We start from the raw sequence: 22,375 nt of genomic DNA on the forward strand, positions 1-22,375 counted from the left end.
CCGGAATTATGTGTGTTAATGGATTATCACAAAAAACAGATATATACGGCGCGGTCAACACAAACGGACACCAACAGTCCCTATAATTAAGACAGCTAAACCAAGAGCACACAACAACTACTTGTGGGTGGACAGGTTGCAGCAATTCGTAGGCAAGCATTCCACTGGTGGTTATAGCTGTAGGTATGCCAGGTGTTCATCATTAGAATCAAAGGCGGAGTGTCTGGGCATAATGTACTCGAGAAAATACGGGGTACGTGATGGAACCAAAGACCTATTATTTTTTTCACATATAAAGGCACCGGTTGGCTGTCAACTCACTATGGAGTCGTATCTTGCCGTATTATTATATTATTACGGATTTTTTTTTTTTTTTAAATCCCTGCCCCATAATATTTTTCTGTGTGGATGCCTGACATAGATACTTTAGTTTTACGAATTTTAGTTTATTGTACAATCAATAGCAGGAACACAAAATGAATGGGAACTCGCTTACCCGACGGGGTGTAGTGATAGTTTTAAAACAGGGTCCACTTTAATATTTTAGGCCATAAAACCAAGGGACACAAAGGCCTTGTCCACATTATGCGTTTTGACTCGCGCGCATTCCATATACGTGTGACCTCATTGAGCCGTCCATATGTAATCGGCGCGCGCCACTGTCCACGTGCGGTCGAGGCACCGGTGACCTCATTTAGCTACTATATGCAGTCGCGGCATATCGCGGCGAGACACGCGCCACGTGGACAGGGCCAAAGCGAGCCGACTGTCCGCAAATATTGAATGATTTATAATTTATATATACCTACGTGATAAACTTGAATACGTCATATTACTACGAGAGAGACGTAAGCATTACTATTGAAAATAACATAATATTCTTTTACACGTGTTCAAGCTTATCGCATATTTTACACACCACAGTTCTGTATCTTTAAAATACGGTATAAGATATTGTATCTACTTTATAATTGTTGTATTTACTGCGTCCATGTTTTTTATTTTTATACTGGTAACATATCATACCGTGAAGATCTTAAATTTATAATTTGTAAAGTTCACGACATGTATATACAGATTTTTTTAAATTTGAATCCTGTTATACCACACCCGATTGCGTTGGTGCCAATGACATTAATATGGACGAAGCATCTGGAAAAAAAATGACACTCACTTTTTGGTCGGGTCTGCCGAATGGCATAATCTGTTCTAACGCCATTACAATAAAGGTAATATTGCTATAAATTCCCGATGCGTTTTGTCGGGTCTACCGAATGGCATAATTTATATCATGATCATGATGACGCGCGTGTTTGAACATGTACCGTTTAAAAAATGGGTTTTTTCGGTTAGGTATATGTCCAAACACGCGCGTTAACATGTTCTTACTCCCTACTTCAGTTTTAGTTTGTCAATCTATGGCTACGGCCGTATGTAGTGGCTTAACCACTGGGGAATACCAAAAGAAAAGGCGTATTTCAAAAAAACACTACCTTATTCTTAGGTCAATAATTATTATAAAGCAATCATTATTCGTAGGATGTTTATCACACTTGATTGGTCAAAGACATAGCTTATAATCAGTATCTTTAGAATTATCTTCAAATGTGTTAATCTTGCCCATTTTTTAAATAATAAAATGCCTAATTCTTGTCAAATTTGGGATCACCGAGATTATCAATATATTTTTTTATTGTAAATATTTCAATATAATAATGTCGACATAAATTATACTGATGGTTTTATAAATGCGTTTAAAAATTAATAAATGTAAAAAATCTTAACACCACAGCACATTTATGTACTTACTGAAATATGACTATATTCTAAAACATTAGAGCGAGAGGTTTAAAAGAATACTGTTTTATGTAATAAAATACTTTATGCAGTCATCAAATGTTTAAAATAAATATAAAGGATAATAAGGCTTAGATAAATATATAAATAGATTATCTACAACGTTTGAGGAATGTCCAGGATCATGCTTTGAAAATAGAATAAACGCTTCATTTTGACCAACGCTGAGCATGTTCCCCCTTAATAATGTCATTGGTTGGTGCTCATTAATTTTGTATCAAACGACGATACAGAGCTGTCGAAACGTATTTATATATTTGTGGATCATACTTTTGATTAAACTCTGTAAGCACACTTATTAAATTTAAATTAAATACAGGGGCTATGTTATTATAATTCTGAGGCGTCACAGAGCGGCGCATCGCTACGTGAACCTGCATCACGAAGTTCGTGACAAGAGACACCCATACACTTTCTACTTCCACTATCTTCTATCTTCTCCGCCGCATCATTATTTTAATACACTCTTCAGCCGCCGAGCCGTATAATGGCTTTACCCTTTGGGCTGCGGCTAGAAAAAAATAGAAATTAAAAATAAACTTCTTCCTATTATGATGAGAAACATATTCTTATCTCTTCAGAGTAATACTATTTTCAACTCACTGTTGAAATCAATGAGACTTCATTTCGATATCAGATTGGTCCAAAAGTTGTAATAATGTTTATACCTAATATCGTCGGTGTTTTGCAAAAAGGTAGAATTAACAAAAATGCCATTTTACTGGAGGAGGATTTTTAACGTTTGACATTTATTTGTTAATTACCTGTGCATGATTATAAATATCTAAGCTTAGAAAGAATACTATCATTATAATAGGCATTATTATATAATATTTTAAAAGGCCTAATATGTCACATTCGCTTTTTATTCGTAAAACTAAATGGATATTCGCCCTTACGATTATCGTTATTAAGTACTTTCCTGTGGAGATACAAATTCGCCGTTTTTACAAAACAAAGGTATTGGGGTACGGAGTTAACATATAGTTAAATCCTCATCCGTCTACATAGCGCTTGCGGCGTCCAGTCAATGGACAGCGCCATATATGGGTCTCTTTTCGAAGTCAGGCCGCTACTATATCTTCAGAATATTCGACGTAAAAATACGTGTTCACTGGCTAATTCAATAATCAACATCGTCATATTATACTTAATGCTTTTATGGCATCACGATGAAGTGAAGAGCTACTGTATGATATTAGAAAGCATGTGATTGACAAATAACCAATACGTACCTGTTTATATATTTTTTTCATTGGTTCTCTACAATCCTATCGAGATCTTGCTCGACTCACGAAGAGGTTTCTTAACAGTTTTTAACGAGAAATTGGTATCAGCCACTTGCATAATCTATTAGATCCATGCTCTGGGTTCAAAGACACGTTAAAAAACAACATGTAAAATTTCTATACACAGGAATCGAACCTGAGACCCACGACTTGATGATTTATTAGTTATTACCTTATTACATATTTTATGGTTATTTTGACATTGAAATGTATGTTAATAAATTCTCTTAATGGTATAGTAGAGATTTTTTGTTTTAATATATTTGTATTTAATTTAAAACAAAACATAAAAATGTACATAATTAATTGAAATCGTTTTAATCTAATTATATCAAATCAAGGTTATGTATTAATTAGTAATTAGCTGTTAAAAGGGTTCGAAATGGACCGTAGCTCAACGGAGCGCCGTTACGATACGTGAAATCGGTAAAATTGTCGCTCCATCTCGTGGACAATATAATTTGACCGTCTGAGCTAGATGGGTCATATAACAAAAAATCTAACTTACTTATTTTTATAAAATACACATAAAATTTGATAACTATGTAATTATAATATCTTCAGAAAATTGTCAAGCGCTCCGGATCGTTAACTTTTCCATTTCAAGCGCTGTCAAAATATATGTTCTTGGTAATGGAGAGGTACACTTTAATGCTCAAAATAGCGTATTGAAAATATATAAATCTTTTCTCAAACTTTAAGCGACATAAAGACAGTAATAAATTTTTGGGTATTAAAATGAGGGCGTATTTCATAATAAACCTCTATGATATTATTAACCTCAATAATATTTAACTAACCACATAAAATGTATAAACGTAAAAGATGGCAACTGGAATTATCGTTTCAAAAAAAGAACACAATGACAGTTTGTTTAGTTTAGAAAACAATTGTTATAAAATACATTTTACCTTTCATTCATAAATGTGGTTCGCTGGTTTCACATTATTCAATACATTCGTATTTTCAAAAAACAATAAATCATTGCGTCCATTAACCCATCCCACATATTTATTTGGTAACGTTTCTATTGGATTCCTTCGAAATTCGTTATGGGTTATGCCATCAATGGCTCAAAATGAGAGCATGTCATGAGTTTCGCGAAGTTTTCGAAAACCGAAAATGGCGTGTCAACGTAACAGTTCAAAATACCGACTGTGGTGGTAAACTATAGCGAAATTATTACCGAAGCATCTAGAAGAAGAAAAATTACTTTGGTGAGCGCCAGGTGACATAATATTATTCTATCAATAACAAATAACGTGATAAGTGAAAAATCTTTATGTATGTCTGTAAATCTGGATGTAAGCTCCCACGATGGCCGAACGTCGTGGGTTCCAGGTTCGAATCCTGGGTCAGGCAAGTACACGTCATATTGTTTTTCAATTTGTGTATGAGTCAGAGTATGGACCTAATAGGTTGAGCAAGTGAATAACATCCATTTCTCGAAAAAACTAAATCTGTTAATGTAAACCTCCACCCTGTGGAGGTACATATTATGATCCTATTAGATTTGGACATGGTCAAAAGAAAGGACTTATTCAGAGTAGTGTAACCAATCGTAAAGAGTTAATATACGTCAGTATATTATAAAAAATAATTTAAACAAAAAAATCATAAGTATATATATATACTTTCCTGTAAATAAATAACCTATTAGGGGAAAAGCCATAAAAAAATATTATCAAACTAGACAAAATACGAGGTGGCAGTGCCACCTGTCAACGGTATCGGGTGTGGCTTATTTCTGTAACAAAAATTATTGTTTTCGATGTATCCACTACGTTAATTTATTCAATTTGTATTCAATTCTAACAGAAATTTTCATTTTCAGAGATATATAATTTGCAAAATCGTGTTTCCTATCATCATAATATACCTACTTCTTTACACCTTTCCTTCAATCTGTCATAAATTAATAATTGTAATTTCGTTTAATACTTCGTAGGTATCTGTCACACTATCATTTATTTTGTTTTCTTTCGCGACACGATTAAAATAAACGATTGCTTTATTTGTATATCAGTTTATTTTTCAAATTTTGAATTCGCGTCGTGTGTATGTTTTCTCATACCTTACGCTTCTTCATACGCCCTTTCCGTGTCTCGGTAGCTCTCTCCTACACGTTTATATATTATGTTTTCTCTCTTGTGTTACAGACAGACAGATAGATAAATCAAAACAAATAATATTGATGTTACATAATACGAATTAATATGTAAAATATTGACGGGAAGGTATAAATAAATTTGGTATCTTGGATATGGTTCAAAAGGTCATTTTATGCTGACAGGTGGCACTGCCACCTGGAATTATTTTTCTAGTATATTATGATTACGTAATAAAAAATTCTTCATGTAAATAGTGTAAACAAAGTATTTAATAGAACCATCCGTCAAATACTATAGTTATTACAATCGTTGTAATGAAAGATGGGTAAAAATGTACGCAAATTACGAAATTTCCAGTTTTGCACATAGCACATATTTTATATATTTAAGTAACAGTAATGTTAAGCACAGCCTCAAGGGTTCCGTCGCCGTGGCCGGCCCTCCCTCACCCTGCAGCGGTGCTACAAGAGCGACCTACGTGCTGCAGGTCTGACATGGCAGGAGGCGCAAGAGTTGGCGATGGACCGAGGGAAGTGGCGCCAACTTGTGCTTGCCCTATGCCCCAATGTTTGGACGTGACAGGGTGGAAGAAGAATAAGAATGTGATTATCGGATATAGCTACTAAACAAAACATGTAATTTACCTAACCAAATATCGGGCGCTCAGTTAACGTAAATCGTCAACGTAGGTAACCTCTATTCTCGACCCGTAATGGGATTAAATCGATACGGTGACAGTCGCTTGTCAAACTGTCCGCGAAGAAGGCACCTTCTTTAATGAAGATGAAATAGAACTGTGAACAATTTTATATATACAAGCCTCGGATAGTGCTTACACGCATACAAACGGCATGAGAAGGTAGTAGGTACCTAAGAATCCAGCAACAAAAGATTATAAAATATAATATAATGTTGCATAGTGGACAAGTGCACATTAATAATGTAAGCTCTACAAAATGATTGTCACGGAAATACAAATAATTGGTGTTCTTGTAGTGTAGAATGTGTAGATGATATTATCGTATATTTAAAAATGTATCACCCACGGTGGCCGCGCGACTTAAGCGTTGGACTATAACGCCGTGGGTCCCAGGTTCGAATCCTGGGTCTGGCAAGTACACATATTGTTTTTCAATTTGTGTGTGAGTCAGGGTATGGACCTAATAGGTTGAGCAAGTGGCTGACATCTATTTCTCGTAAAAAATAAAATCTGTTAATACAAACCTCTACTCTGTGGAGGCCCATAATATGATCCTGTTAGGATCGGACGTGGTCGAAAAAAAATTATACTGTTACGGGTAGGGATTGCAATACCGGTATCCCAGAATTTCACGATACCGAAATACCGGTTTTAAAAATCAGACAATACCGATATATTCGGCATTGAAATTGGAAACAAAATGTATTAATTGACATAAAAAGTTTAACAGGACTGTGGTTTTTGTCAAGTTAAGCGATGTCTGGTTAACTTTCGTTGCCCTACGACTTTCATGGTGACTAGAAATCACACTTGCAAATTTTCGGAACACACGTGCATTAAAGGTAGGTAGGTATCTACTTCTGTAATTTTTAATTTATTCAAATATTTTCGCCAGTCGCTCTCGGGTTTTAGAAGTTGTCCTGTGTATTTTTAAGTAGACATCCCGGTTAATTACTATTCGTGTGCACAATCATAAAGAAAGAGCGGAAAGAGATTTTTATATCTATATTTATTGGTAGATACTTCTGTTTTCTTCTATATATTTCACGAATACCGGTATTAATACCAGTACTCAATAGGAAATAACGAAATACCGGTATTGATATTTTCATTCGGTATTGCAATCCCTAGTTGCGGGGGTTTATGGAGTCCGAAAAACTTATACATTTGTGTTATTTCTTGCAAACTTATGTTTATTTAAATATTATTGTTATTCAGGTGCACGGCTGCTGGAATATCATGGACAAAATACAACATCAGTGAAAGAACACGAGCCGCCATTTTGTTTCCGGGCTTGCCAATAGAAGAAGAAAAATAATGACCCTCTATCTATACCAATGCAACCATGCCTACAATCGTTGGATTCGAAAATCGAACTGCCTTTTTACAACTGCTATCTAGATTCTAGAGTACAAACTCTTTTCTATATACCAATTTTGAGAACCTCTTGAAAGATTTTCATACATCGTGAACGTGCTGGAAAATATACAGTACAATTTTGTAGTACAAAGCTTGTAGGTGGTAATATAATGTGCATATATATAATATATAATAGCAGAACCTATCGGTAGTCGAGGGTTGAACAACCTATCGATTCTCCTGTCCTCGGTCATCAAGAGATCGTCGACTTTGGCGCCGTGAAAAAAAATCGCATTGCTGATATTGTTGGCATAACAATTTTTTATTCTTGTCGTGAAATTTTACAACGCTCTTGGCATCTTCGGGTCTGACGTTATCTATTTTATTGTGGACTCTGAGCCAGTCTGCTGTCTGACAAAAACTATCAATGTCTAGCGAAGTATAAGTTCCTGAAAAGTTGCAAAATGTCAATTTCAATAAATAAACTTTTAGTTTACCTACGGTCGGGACAGAGGCTTCTGAAATTGGATTAGTAGCATGAACTTTTCTCGTTGTGTCATTGATAACAAACATTTGTAATGTTCAACAGTGAGCGTAGTATCATCACGGGATGGATTTTGGTCGGTCGTAATTATTGAATCGTCAAAATGGAAAAAGCGTGTACCTACCTAAATTCAGTTGTAATATTATATAATTGAGATATTAAAGGGGAAGTAAATTAAACATGAGAAAGCCCACGAAACCTCATCGTATCACTTGATTCGTATTTGTAAACTCACTGCATGTCGCAGGAGTAAAATAAAGATACTGTTTGAATCTTCACGCTTTAAACTGAGGTACAGTTTCCTCTTACCATCGAATAGTAGACACTATGTACGGTAGAAGAATACTTCGACGATGAGAGCAATAAGTGCCCAATAGCAAAGCTCAAAATGGAACATTTTACGAACCAGAGCGCTCGATAATTATATAAACACATTTTAAATATTAATATAGTTATCTAATTATGTGTATTTTATAAAATTAAGTGTATTAGATGTATTATATGGCATATCTAGCTCATACGGTCAAATTAATATGTCCACGAGACTGAGTACTTTTGGGGATTTTATGATCCGGAACAACGCTCTGGTCCATTTCGAGCCCTGCCCAGTAAAATATCAAAACTCATAATTTTCACGACAAATGGGAAATTGAGTACTTATCTCTTTTCGAGTTGAAGAATGACAATGGGAGAGTAAATCACAACTCACTTCCATGTAAAAGTTGATTCTCATTTCTCGAGAAATTATTAATGAGAATCTCGAGAATTCCAGAAATATATACAATATTAAGATTCGGAAATAGCGTTCCCAATTAGGCATTTTTCTTGCCAGGATCTAGCGTTTTAGAGTAATTTCCCGATGAAACACCAAATAGTATTTTTTGTGAAATTCGAAGGTGAAAAAAGCTCTCCACTCCGAATCTAGGCAATTACCTTACATAAAAAATCGCGAGAATTCAATAAACCAATCTCGAAGTCTCAATTCATATTCTAAAAAGTCGAGAAATCACAAATTCAATATTAATATAGTTCAAACTCTTACAATAGCAACTGTAATACAGATATTTGGAATAATATGATGTTCTATATCTCCTCTCAAAAATACATTATGATCACATCTTTTCACTTCACTTAAATCACTTAAATGGCGTATTTCAAAAACACACTACCTTATTCTTAGGTCAATAATTATTATAAAGCAATCATTATTCGTAGGATGTTTATCACACTTCAATGTTCAAAGATATAGCTTATAATTAGTATCTTTAGAATCATCTTCAAATGTGTTAATCTTGCCCATTTTTTGAATAATAAAATGCCTAATTCTTGACAAATTTGGGATCACAGAGATTATCAATATAATTTTTTGTCGTATATATTTCACTATAATAATGTCCACATAAATTATACTAATGGTTTTATAAATGCGTTTAAAAATTAATAAACGTAAAAAATCTTAACACCACTGCACATGCATGTACTGAAATATGACTATATTCTAAAACATTAGAGCGAGAGGTTTAAAAGAATACTATTTTATGTAATAAAAATACTTTATGCAGTCATCAAATGTTTAAAATAAATATAAAGGATACTAAGGCTTCAAAATTATATAAATATATTATCTACAACGTTTAAGGGATGTCCAGGATCATGCTTTGAAAATAGAATAAAAGCCCCATTTTGACCAACGCTGAGCACGTCCGCCCTTAAGGGCATATTTTAAAAATATGCCATGTATTATATTATAATTTAACACCAACCAGAAAGTATATATTATGCAAATTATTAATAGCATTGCTGAAGTAAAAAGTTGAATAAAACTAAAGTTTAGGGTACTAACTAGGTAGGTACATGGCTAAATTAGTTTATTTAAAAAAAAAATCGTTACATTAGTAAACACATTTTTCATATATCAGGTAATATTTAATTAAAAAGCACCCTTCTCCAGTATGTGTTTATTTAATAAGTATTAAACACAGGAGAAATTTATTTAACTTTAGCATGCCATTTTTCGGCAGTATAAAAACAGAAATGTGGCAGTTTTTAACTTTTTCGTCAGATAAACAAAAGGTTTAAGCAAATTTTAAATAATATTTATTTTTACGTTACTAGCTATCTCATTTACTAGAAATTTGCAAACACTGACGTTTCCATGGTAATCAATAAAGACAATCAAAAATGAGATAGCTCATAAATGAAAGTATTTTCATATAGGCAATATTCCAAAATGGAAACAACGAACGTGTTTAAATTTAAAATAAACATTGTTCCATTATAAAATTTCAAGGACCAATCAGCACACATCCCGCCAAATCCGCTGTCAAAAAGGAAGCGCGTCAATTATTATGGAGTAGTCAGTTAGCAATGGGAAAAGAGATAACCATCTCTTCGCCACGTTAATAATAATATGATCGAGGACCTCTCAATTCGCGCAAGCCGTTGCCTACTTGACAGCCAAGTGAGGTACGCCAAGGTCTGCGGCGTCAAATCGGCCGATCAGTTTATTTTTTTGATGGTCGGATGAATCGCAAATTTAAGTTTTATCGGGCCGTATTTCACAATGGACGCGGTGCGGCACGTGCCAACTTACGGAATCAGGACTGTATTCAACCATTGTTGTGCCTTCAATAATTGAATGCCTGCGATCGAAGACTACTAGTGTGCCCGTTGTCATTTCGTTTATTAGGCTATGGCAATAGTATAATATCACATCACGTAATGTTTTCGGCTTCCTTCCTTCCGACCTTTCCATGCACCATATTATATCAACACACACTTACTAGTCTTTAGTGTGAACCACGAAATTTTAATATTATCTTATCACGATTGTGTTCATTTTCGCCGTCTTATCTTAAATAATATTAAAATTTTACAAAAAGTGTTTAAAAATATATATCTAGTACCTACAGTGCCGCGTGCGGTCCATAGATGCTGTGGATTCATCGCATGCATATTGTAAGCTATTCATATGACAGTAAAACCAATAATTAAATTGAATGATATAATATCTGCTCGGTACTGCTCCCTATGATAGCAAATGCGGGTAGGTGTGCCAATAGCTATTTAATAGTATGTCTTTCATGCTTAGTAAATAGTTTTCCATTACTTTAAAAAAGCTGACGTTGACATGCGTATATTCTAATTAGAAACCAATAATAGCAACATTAAATTCATTTGTTTTATCTTCTGTTTTAATCTTCAATCGAGTATTCAGAAGAAATAATGCATCTCAAAATTAGAATACCCAGCGAGATAAAAATTTCGCATCTCAAAATACTTTACTAATAATTATGACTTAGAACAGAATACCCGATCTCAAAAGATACCTAGTATTGACGTACCTAGTATTATTGCAAATAATTGTATAATGTTGTTATGTATTAAGTGAGAACATTGGTAGGTATGGTTCTTTCCTGTAACGACAAACTGTGGTTCCATTTTTCAGCTTTTCTGAGCCGCTAGTTGAAAAATTTCTATGCGGAGTTTTTAAATATTGAACCAGCTGAAACACCCCTCTATGGCCTAATTTATTATAGTTAACTACAGTAAAATTATTACTCGTAAGTATTATGATAAATTTATTTTGTATTTTAATCTAAAGTTTGGTTTATCTTCTCTATATATATAAAAATCTCGTGTCACGATGTTTGTGGTCGAACTCCTCCGAAATGGCTCGACCGATTTTTATGATTTTTTTTATGTATATTTGTTAGGTATGAGAATAGGTCAACAAGTATATTTCATACCGCTAGATGATTAGGGTATCTCTATCCAGAATTTTTATTTTTTATTTTTTTGACAATTTTTTTTTTGTGTTTTTTTTATTATATGGCATATAAAAATACCTATAACCCCAAATTTTCATTCTCCTACCCCCACCCTCCCATTTTTTAATCGCGATTTTATTATTTTTGTATGAACAAATTTAACCAAATTCAAATAGAACGAAATTATATATGTTGTTGAATGACAGATGGCGCTACGTCCAAAAAGAATTCAAGAGAAGCGTCGCGTCATTTTGACATTTCATTCGGCATATCACAACGCAGTGCGTGCAAAATTTTGTACGATTTATTTTAATTTATCTATTATTATTTGCGTGTATTACAGTACACAATGCCAGCAAGACGCAATGGGGGCTATTTGGGCCATCGAACGAATAAAGCAACAAACATGCAAAATAGTAGAGCAGAAAGAACAGACGAACAAATCCAACAAGATAACAAAAACGTGCGTGTGAGCATGTCGCAATTGCGTGCATCCCAATCACAAGAGGCACAAGCTGAACGAAATCAACAACGACAATTGGAACGGAGCCAAGCGCGCCAGTTCGTAGTTAACACACGCAGAGCAAATGGCCGACAACGCCAACAAGTACATCGAACATTTACATCCGCTTCGTTCCTTCGTCTCGCATTCGAGTACGAGCCAGATATTGAATATTCCGCTCATCCGAAAGTGCTGATTGGTGCTATGGACAAAGAATGTCCCCATTGTCATGCGCTCAAATTCAAACATGAGTCAGCCGGGATGTGTTGCGCATCAGGAAAAGTGCAACTAGCAGAAATTGAGATACCACCAGAACCATTGAACGGCTTGCTCATCGGCACGGTTCCAGATTCAAACCTGTCCTTAAGTCCATTCGCACATTCAATTCATGCTTCCAAATGACTTCGTTCGGAGCAACAGAAATAATTCACAATACTGCGGCAAATGGTCAACAATTCCACTCTACGTTCAAAATCAAAGGCCAAGTATACCACAAAGTAGGCTCATTGCTGGCAATGTCAAACGAACCACATAAATTTTTACAAATCTACTTCATGGGCGGTGAGGACATCAATCATGTGGATGCACGTTGCGGCTACAATAGCCTCAATTCGCCTAATGCCAGGTGCATCGTCGGCGAACTGGACGCCCTGTTGAATGAGCACAATGAATTATTGAAATTCTTCAAAGCACACATGCACGAATTGCAAAGTGACAATCACGCTATTGTCATCAATCCTGATAAAACACCAGCTGGAGAGCACGTGCGTCGATTCAATGCGCCTGTTGTTGACGACATTGCTGGAATCATGGTTGGCGACCACACATCGATTCGAGAAATCGTGATTCGAAGAAGAAACAATAATCTGGAGTTCATCGCTGACACACACCGTTCATACGACGCTCTCCAATATCCGCTAATTTTCTGGAAGGGACAAGACGGATATTGCATAAACATTAAACAACGAGATCCTGTCACAGGTAATTCATTCATTATGAACATCATTACTCATTTTGAATTGAGAAAATGAATGGTTGATGTTTTTTTGTTTTTATCGGCGGTCATCGTGTACAGCGCTCCATTCCTCTTTCTGTCATATATCCCATCCCCACACACTTACGATACATTCGTTATTTTTTATTTAACAACCGAAATATTCACTAGAAATAATTTATATGGCAGAACAACGTTTGCCGGGTCAGCTAGTATTATTATAAAATAATGGTCAATCAAATACTAATAAAAAAATTACAAGTGCACGCCTCTTCTTTATCTAAAATAAATAATGTATCGTTGTCAGCGCGGCCAAAAGCTACAAAAAATTTCCACGTTTGTTATCGTTGATCAAAAAACACTCGAACATTATTGACTTCGTAGGAGGATAAACAAAACAGTATAAATCTTCGTTTCCGAAAAAGGTATCATGAACAACGGATTAATAAAATTAAAAAAAATACTTGAATGAATCCAGTAACAGATAAAGAGACATACGACTCTCTCTATTTGGATCGAAATCGCCCGCGGGTAAAAAAATATTACAATGTGTCGTTATTATTAAAAAAAACACGATTTTTGAAGTGCGGCAAATACGCTTCGGGTGGGCGTGCACGATTTCAATTTTGAGGTCGTCTAGTGAAATGAAAAGAGCGTGTGAAATTACAATATTAAATTTTATATCAAAATAATTATTATAATTTAAATTTTAAACCATCGTGAGCGTCATTACGAAAACGTACGACCATTAGAATTTAACGCCGAGAGAGGGCGCTGTTGTGTGATCGAGAGATATAAATTACTTTGCTGATAATTTCGAGAGCTTTAATTAAAATCTAAAGTGTTTTGTGAAAATTTAATATAAAAGGTATTTAGTAAGTAGTCTAAAATTATGTTCTGACGTTGAAAGGATTGGCCGGGGTTTTAAATGTGACGTTGGAAAAAGATTTTATGACGAAATATGACAATGGGAGTAGGGGTAGTCAAAATAACAAATATCGTGTGATGATATTTATAGAAGACCCCTAAAAGAAACATCTAAATTATAATTAAATTTCTTTATTTCTTTATCATTTTATTTATGCACACTACAAATTGTCAATATTTCGACGTTCGCAAAACATATATTTACGTACATTTAAGAGGTACTTGATACCAATATATAAAATATAGTCCGACTAGTGATTGTGAATAAGAAATCTCGTCTCGAGAATTCTCATTTCTCGATAAATCATCAATGAGAATCTCGAGAACTGAAAAAATAGTTACTAAGAAAATAATTAGCAAACGGAATTTGAAACGGAAATAAATAATACGCCCACTTTGATCCGAAATGAAAACTTTTGTATTCCTTTGGAAAGAAATCTCGATTTTTAACCGTGGAAAGGAATTATCGAAGTTCGGCCGACAAATAATTTGTGCCGGAAAAGTTAATTTAATAAATAAAGATATCTATAATAATACTGAATCTCGAGAAAAGAAAAAAAATCACAAGAAATCACGAGAAATTACAAGCTCTGAGTCTACCTGACTCATGATAACAAATTTATTACAATAGGTACATAATATTATCATAATTATGTTATTTTTCTTCTTTTTTTCTTTTGACCATGTCCGATCCTAATAGGATCATATGGGATCACCTGATCAAGGTGGAGGTTTGTATTAACAATTTTTATTTTTACGAGAAATGGATGTCAGCTACTTGCTCAACCTATTAGGTCCATACTCTGACTCATACTTAAATTGAAAAACAATATGCATACTTGCCAGACCCAGGACACGCGACCATCGTGGGTGTAAAATTATGTTCACCACTATAAAATATTGTCCTTTTTTATAAAAATGAACACATAGGTATTAGAATCCCGGTATTAATGAATACTGAAATACAATTTAAAATATGTACCCGTATTTTAAATTTATTAAATTAGAGGTATTAAATTATAAAAGGTATTAAAAAGCCGATAAATTGGGAAAAAAACTATATCTAATACGACTGAATCATCCGACAAAAGTAAAATAATTACAAAATTGCGTAAAGTGATAGGACTGACGAATACCGGTATTCAATATGAAATACCGAAATAACGGTAGGTATTGATGTTTTCATTCAATATTACAATCCCTGTTTACACGTGAACCAAAAATTCTTACGATGCTGGAAAACATTTTTAAACAGAAGGTCACTCGGCATCACATTGAAAGCCAAGGCTTTTCAATCATGAAAAGACAAGGCTATTCATGACAGCCCTTTTTATTATAACGTGGAGAATTCTCGCAGTCATACATTAACATAAGTATGATGATTAAAGTGCTTTCAAATTCGAAAGCGGGTATCTACTTACTTACTCAAGTCTCTCGGTAGACTTTTTAAAAGATTTAACGCCAATATTATGGCTCTATTTTGAAATCTGAGCGGATAAAACGAGTCCATAAACAGTCGCCGTCAGAGCGTATTTCCATATTATAATAGTTTCCATTTCCTTCAGAACTTTTCCACGGCCGGAAAACGTTCATAATTCAGTGGAAATTAGGGAAAATAACTAAACGGTAATGATTATATAACATGTTAGTAGCACGCCTGCTTAATATAATATATGTATCAAAATTAGGATGCCTTCTAAGATATTATATGGTAAGTATATTATATTATAGATATTATATACACTTTTCAGGAGAAAACGGAGATAGCTGCTATTAGTTCAACAATATACCTAAAAAATGTACACGCTTGAATAAAATCATGAACATTTTTGCTTGAATAGGCGGAACCTACCTACCTAACCGATTTTTTTTAAACGGTACATGTGCAAACACGCGCGTTAACATCATTTTACTGCCTACTTCAATTATAGTTTACCAATTTATGACTACGGCCGTATGTTGTAGCTTAACCACTGGGGAATGCCAAAAGAAATGGCGTATTTCAAAAAAACACTACCTTATTTTTAGGTCAATAATTATTATAAAGCAATCATTATTCGTAGGATGTTTATCACACTTCAATGGTCAAAGATATAGCTTATAATTAGTATCTTTAGAATCATCTTCAAATGTGTTAATCTTGCCCATTTTTTGAATAATAAAATGCCTAAATCTTGTCAAATTTGGGATCACAGAGATTATCAATATATTTTTTTATCGTAAATATTTCACTATAATAATGTCAACATAAATTATACTAATGGTTTTATAAATGCGTTTAAAAATTAATAAATGTAAAAAATCTTAACACCACTGCACATGCATGTACTGAAATATGACTATTTTCTAAAACATTAGAGCGAGAGGTTTAAAAGAATACTATTTTATGTAATAAAAATACTTAATGCAGTCATCAAATGTTTAAAATAAATATAAAGGATAATAAGGCTTCAAAATTATATAAATAGATTATCTACAACGTTTAATAAATGTCCAGGATCATGCTTTGAAAATGCAATAAAAGCTCCATTTTGACCTACGCTGAGCATGCCCCCCCTTAAAAATAAAAAAAAATAATTGTATCTCGTGATTATTATTTAAGATACTTACTTCGTTCTGTCATAGACAAAAATAATTTATTTCACGATATCATGCAGTCTTTATTGTCAGTTCAAACGCGAGTGTAATATCGTATTATCTTCTTATTTCCCGTAAGTATACCTGATAAGTGTGCTATTTTTCTCTGATCTCCACAGCCTACCTCTTTCACCCTTCACCACTGATATACCTACCCCAAATCTTTAATTATATGCTGAGTCAAAATTATACAAAAAAGGCTGCAACACGAACATTGTGACTAAGTATATTATCATGATAGACGTTATTGCTTAACATTTTTCTGTACAAAAAGCACAAATTTTCCAGCTGAAATAAAATGAAAGGAAACTCACCAGCAACATTAGGAGGGCGACCGTTGACTGCGGGCGGGGTGTGTAGGCGGGTGTTGACGTGGGCGGGAGGGTTGGGGGTGGGCGCCTCGCTCTGAGGGCTGGCATTACGCCCCGGCGCTACCACGTCGCGCTTCTTCGCGGCGCCTGCAGAGAAACAAAGAGTCCACGTCAGAATTATTGTTCATGGCATTTAGGTACACTTCGTTGAATCAATACCACTTGACTTATTGATTGAACTAACGTTAAATTTAAACGGTAGCCTCCATTATCTAACAGTTACTCTGTAATTCTAGTAAACTCAATACAATTTTAAAACTTAGTGTGTTATTTTAATTTACTTAGTTATATTATTTTGGTTAAAAATGTAAGTTTATTTATTTGTCGTGTTTTTGGAAACATTTTTTTTTTTTTGCTTAACGTGTGAAGTGTTAAATCAAATTAATATTCCTAAATGAATGATTATGTACATTTGTCATAACTTTGAAAACACTTCTAAGAAAATATTATATTATAACCAATAGAGAAAATCTTTTTTGAAAAAAGTAAGACACCCCGCAGGAATCGAATCTGCATCTCTCGGGTAACGCGCCCAAGCACCACTATGCTAAAGGCGTCATACTTAATTGCGACAAATTTTAACTAATGACTTTTAATGCTCTCTGGAGCGCTTTCCAAATTGAGCTACTATTAGCGATCGGCTTTTGTATTTAAATTAAAGTAGGTAAGCCATTGGTTAAATTTTGTCGCAATTAAGTATGACGCCTTTAGCATAGTGGTATACGTGCATGGGCGCGATACCCGAGAGATGCAGGTTCGATTCCTGCGGGGTGGGGTATCTTACTTTTTTCAAAAAAGATTTTTTCTATCGGTTATAATATATTTTCTCAGAAGTGTTTTCAAAATATGTAGGTATGTTCAATAATTAGAATCTTACATTCTTAAATTTTGTAATTGTTCGTTGACTAAAAAAATAGTTTTAAGTAATTAAGACTGATTATGTATTTGAGATAGCATTTATTTGGTGTATTATTTTATATCGAATCCATACATTATAATATAAGATTAGTCGAAAGCAATAATGGAGGTTTTATCACACCATTACCAATGATGGGTATTTGTAGCTTTCGACTACAATACAAAAAATGTATACAATGTTGAGAGAAGTGAACATTTTGTAACTTCGTAAAAGAAATTGTAACAGACCACTATTCACGACGCTAGTTTTGTCAAGAAAATTACATAATATTATACACAAAACAATGATCGCAAACGATGTAATTTAGGAAATATCAGTTTATCGTCTTTTATAAATCTTTTTTTAATAAGGTCTGTATCCTGAGTCAATAACCATTTAAAAAAAATATATACCTATGAGAAAGTACGTCTAAAATAACTTTTTATAAGATCACAAAAAATATTGATTTTTTGAAAACTTAGCATGTGAAATGTATTGATTTAGCGTTGCTTATTCGACTCGTCCATTTCACACAAATCCGACTATAAGGCAATGCGTTTACGATGTTCGCAATAAATAAAGGTTTTCAATACCTAGCATATTTCGTTCAAATTATTACAATTTATTTCGATATGCAATAATCATCGTTTTCTACAGACAGTTTCCCATAATGCATTAAAAATATGAGCAATATTGAGCACTACCATTAAGTTCATCATGTTTTTTACATAGGTAGATACTATATATAAAAAAAACACGAAAAATAAGTTTACAGTAAAATTAAAAAACTTCTATTCTATTAATAAACATTTCCCAAACAATATACAAACCTCTAACTCCAAAACTGCCGAACCTTTCTCTGTGAACGGACGGCTTGTACTTTTTATCTGCCGACAGCTGTAGTTTGGGCTGGAACTTCTCGTGGTACTTGTCAGGAAACTTTTCTGACGCGGAGCGATAGAGCTTCTCCTTCGAGCCATGGGCGCCCATCTTAGCACACCGCTGGTCAGCGACCAACGGTTAAAACTACTCTCGACAGTGTATTTTATTGGTGACAATCATCATTTTCACCCTCCACATCTGTTTACTTCTTGATAACTCCATTTAAGTTCAGTACACCACCGTTCAGCTTGATTATTTTTATTTTCCACGTATATTCTGGTCAAACTATTAATTTGTTAATAACCATCTCCTTCTGAGCACAGTTTTACGCCAAATGTCTTCAACCTTAATTCTAGGAAAGTATGTTATAACATTTCCTATAAAACGTTTTTCACTTTTAATTATTATTATTTAATATTTTAATGGACACGTCATCGTTTTCCCCATTTTTTGACTACATTTTATAAACTTTTTTGAACACACTCTAAACACACTCCACATAGATATCGAACAATGTTTTGAACAGGTTTGTCTTTTTTCTATTGCACTATGTATCTATACCTACATAAAACAAAAACATTATTTTAATGCTCGAATAAAACAATGATTTGTTTAATATTTACGTGATAATTAATTTAGTCTCATATATACGCGCGGCCTATAACGTCGCGGGTCCCAAGTTCGAAGAGTATGGACCTAATATGTTGAGCAAGTGGCTAACATCCATTTCTCGTAAAAACAAACTGTTAATACAAATTTCCACTCGGTGGAGGCCCATATAATCTGATTAGGATCGGACATGGTCAAAAGAAGAATATATTCTCGGATTTGTTCGGCCTGACAAATCAGTCTGACCAAACCTGAGATGATAACTGAAAAAGTTACAAATTATTATATATTATTATATTCAAATATACATAATAATAATATGTATGTACCAGTGGCGAAGGCTCCATAGTAGGTGATTATTTGAAGCCTACCTTCTAAGAAAAATAGACAAAGTATTTAAATTTAAATAAGTGACATGCAGCGCTACGTGTTCTCCAGCGAGTATATAAATATCGATGCATTCGAGATGATTTCGGCGTACGTTTTGTATAAACTGCGTATCACGTGACATCGGGGTAGTCTGGCTTTTTTCGTACGAATCTATAAGCTTAAAAAGCGAAGCCTAAAATCTACGCACATCGTAATAATTAATAATTAAAAGAAAATGGGTTCAATAACGTCATATAAACATAGAATATTTTTAAAAATAAATAATAATTGTATCACGTGATTATTATTTATCAGTTAATTCAGTCATAGACTAACATAATTATATATTTTTTTGGTTGTTTGTCATTTTGAGCTGTTGATACCGCTATATTTACCGACGATACATTTTTGGGCGTATGTGACGTGTAGATATAGGAAAATACATAATTTATATTCATCGCTCAATTGTATATCGTCAGTGAGCTATCGAAATTTCATAGATTTAGTGTGATGTTGACATTAGTGTGTACCTATTCATCAGTAGTAATATCGTATTATCGTCGTGTTCCCCTTAAGTATACCTGATAAGTGTGCTCTTTTTCTCTGATCTCCACAGCCTACCTCTTTCCAAAAGTCACCCTTCGCCACTGGTGTGTACATCACAAGAATTTTACGCTGTTACTAATGTATCTCACAAAGCTTCCGAGAGTAGTGTTGTTTTGAGTTATTTTTAATTTGTCATGTTCTGCTTAATCCCAGCATTAACTCTCGTCGCTAAGTCTCGTGTGATCATGATTAATAAATCATGATCTTTTTTTATTCATTTCACTTATTTGACTTGGGTGAGAAACATTACGACAGTTATATTAATGCAAGTTAAGTATTGCCTAGTAAGCTGCTATTTTCGTTTTATGACGTTTCATAAGAGAGTAAATTCAAATATTAAATTATTCAATTTCAAACTAGAGAGATCGACTATAAAAAGAGGTAAGTAATAATATTATGAAATTTATGAAGTTTATTATAATAAAAGCGCATGATGTATTTTATAAATTGATGACTTGAAATTATTATTAAAACATGTCGGCGTGTGTTTTTTATAGACGTCAATTTTGTGTAGACTTTTCTTTTTTTCTAGTTTTCTCTCACTTTAACCTTTTTACGATGTCTTCTCACTGTCTCGCTCTCTCGTACACATTTACATATGGTATCTCTCACGCGTTACAGACATGTCTAATCAAATATATTTAATGCAATAATCAATTATTTCTGTCTAAGACAGACAGTTCCTTAAATCAAATAAAATAAAATCATATAAAATAAATACAGTTTTCGATCAAATATACGTAAATACTTAGGTACAATGAATGAGTAATAAAATATTATCTACTCTACTGAAGCAATACACCAAATTGAACTACTGTTCAGGTTGTGGCCGGCAAAAGGAAACGCAACTGGCTACTTATTTATGGAACTAAAAACATTTTAATTCTTTTTTTGAGTGACACGTGTGAAGCAAACGCGCGGGAAAACACCAATCTGGTGATACCATCAACAAAAAATGTAATTATGTGACCCATAAAGAATGAAATAATTGTGACACTTTTTTATCCGAAGCTGTCATATATTATTAGGAAGATACGTATTCCTATTTTATTATTTCGCGTGGTCATGATGCATGGTCATCTAGTGTTATCACATATTCAAATAAATGATTAATTATTCGGAAAAAACTACCAACAGCCACGGAAGATAATATAAAGAATAATACAACGTAGTCATTATATTTTTTATTTTTTATTCAAAATTGAATAAGTAGCATATAAAACATATAATATTATGTCTCAGCAGGTACGTGAACTACAGAACGATGCGATCGACCATTCGCTCGCTTATCGACCCTACCGCTGTCACAAATGTAGACGACAGTCGGCGCGGTATGCCTGCGCAGGGTATAGAAGGGTCACACATACATTAAAACGCAACCACAGATGGCGTTATTAGGCATGCAGGCGACAGTATTGTTATTGAAAAAACGTAACGTCGAAAAGCCTGATGAAACATTAATACATATCTCAGTCGGTCCAAGATTTAAAAATAAAAATTAAAATCTTGGACCGACTGAGATTCGAATATTATTTATGTCTCCAAACATTTATGAATAATTATGTATTACTGCGAGTAGTCATCTTATAATATCTTATAATATTATAGTAGGTGAAATGAAGCGATATTTAGGTAGTTGGTATCCTAAAAGTTTTCAACCCTAAAAATATTTAGGTAATATAATTTATTTTAATGAATTGTTTTGTTACGTAACCAGCTTGATTTTTATTACTTTTCCCAAGATTTTTCCCGTTTCTACGATGTTGTCAACATGTTTGTGTACAGTGTTTTATGCGTTCTTTCCTTGAAGAGAATTAAAAATACTCTTACTACATATAGGTAGTAGAGCTCTGTTGAAACTTATAAAATATGACAACAAAAAATATATTTAGATTTCAGACGTTCCTCCTGGCGTTGCAAAATTTAATAACGCTCGAATAATGATCCCAA

The 22,375-nt window shown here is 33.8% G+C and overlaps 1 protein-coding gene across 1 annotated transcript in view; it reads right to left on the reverse strand.

Annotated features, from left to right (window-relative positions):
* Positions 1-22,375, reverse strand: part of LOC147078637 (uncharacterized) — a 337,516-nt gene that overhangs the window by 167,810 nt on the left and 147,331 nt on the right. Inside the window, exon 4 of the mRNA XM_085960322.1 lies at positions 17,005-17,148. Coding sequence (XP_085816448.1) covers positions 17,005-17,148 — 144 coding nt within the window. The remainder of the gene's footprint in view (positions 1-17,004; positions 17,149-22,375) is intronic.

This window comes from Rhyacophila brunnea, unplaced genomic scaffold (assembly GCF_057557595.1).
Source record: "Rhyacophila brunnea isolate RB1 unplaced genomic scaffold, BYU_Rbru_1.0 scaffold_11, whole genome shotgun sequence".
Classification (NCBI taxonomy): domain Eukaryota; kingdom Metazoa; phylum Arthropoda; class Insecta; order Trichoptera; family Rhyacophilidae; genus Rhyacophila; species Rhyacophila brunnea.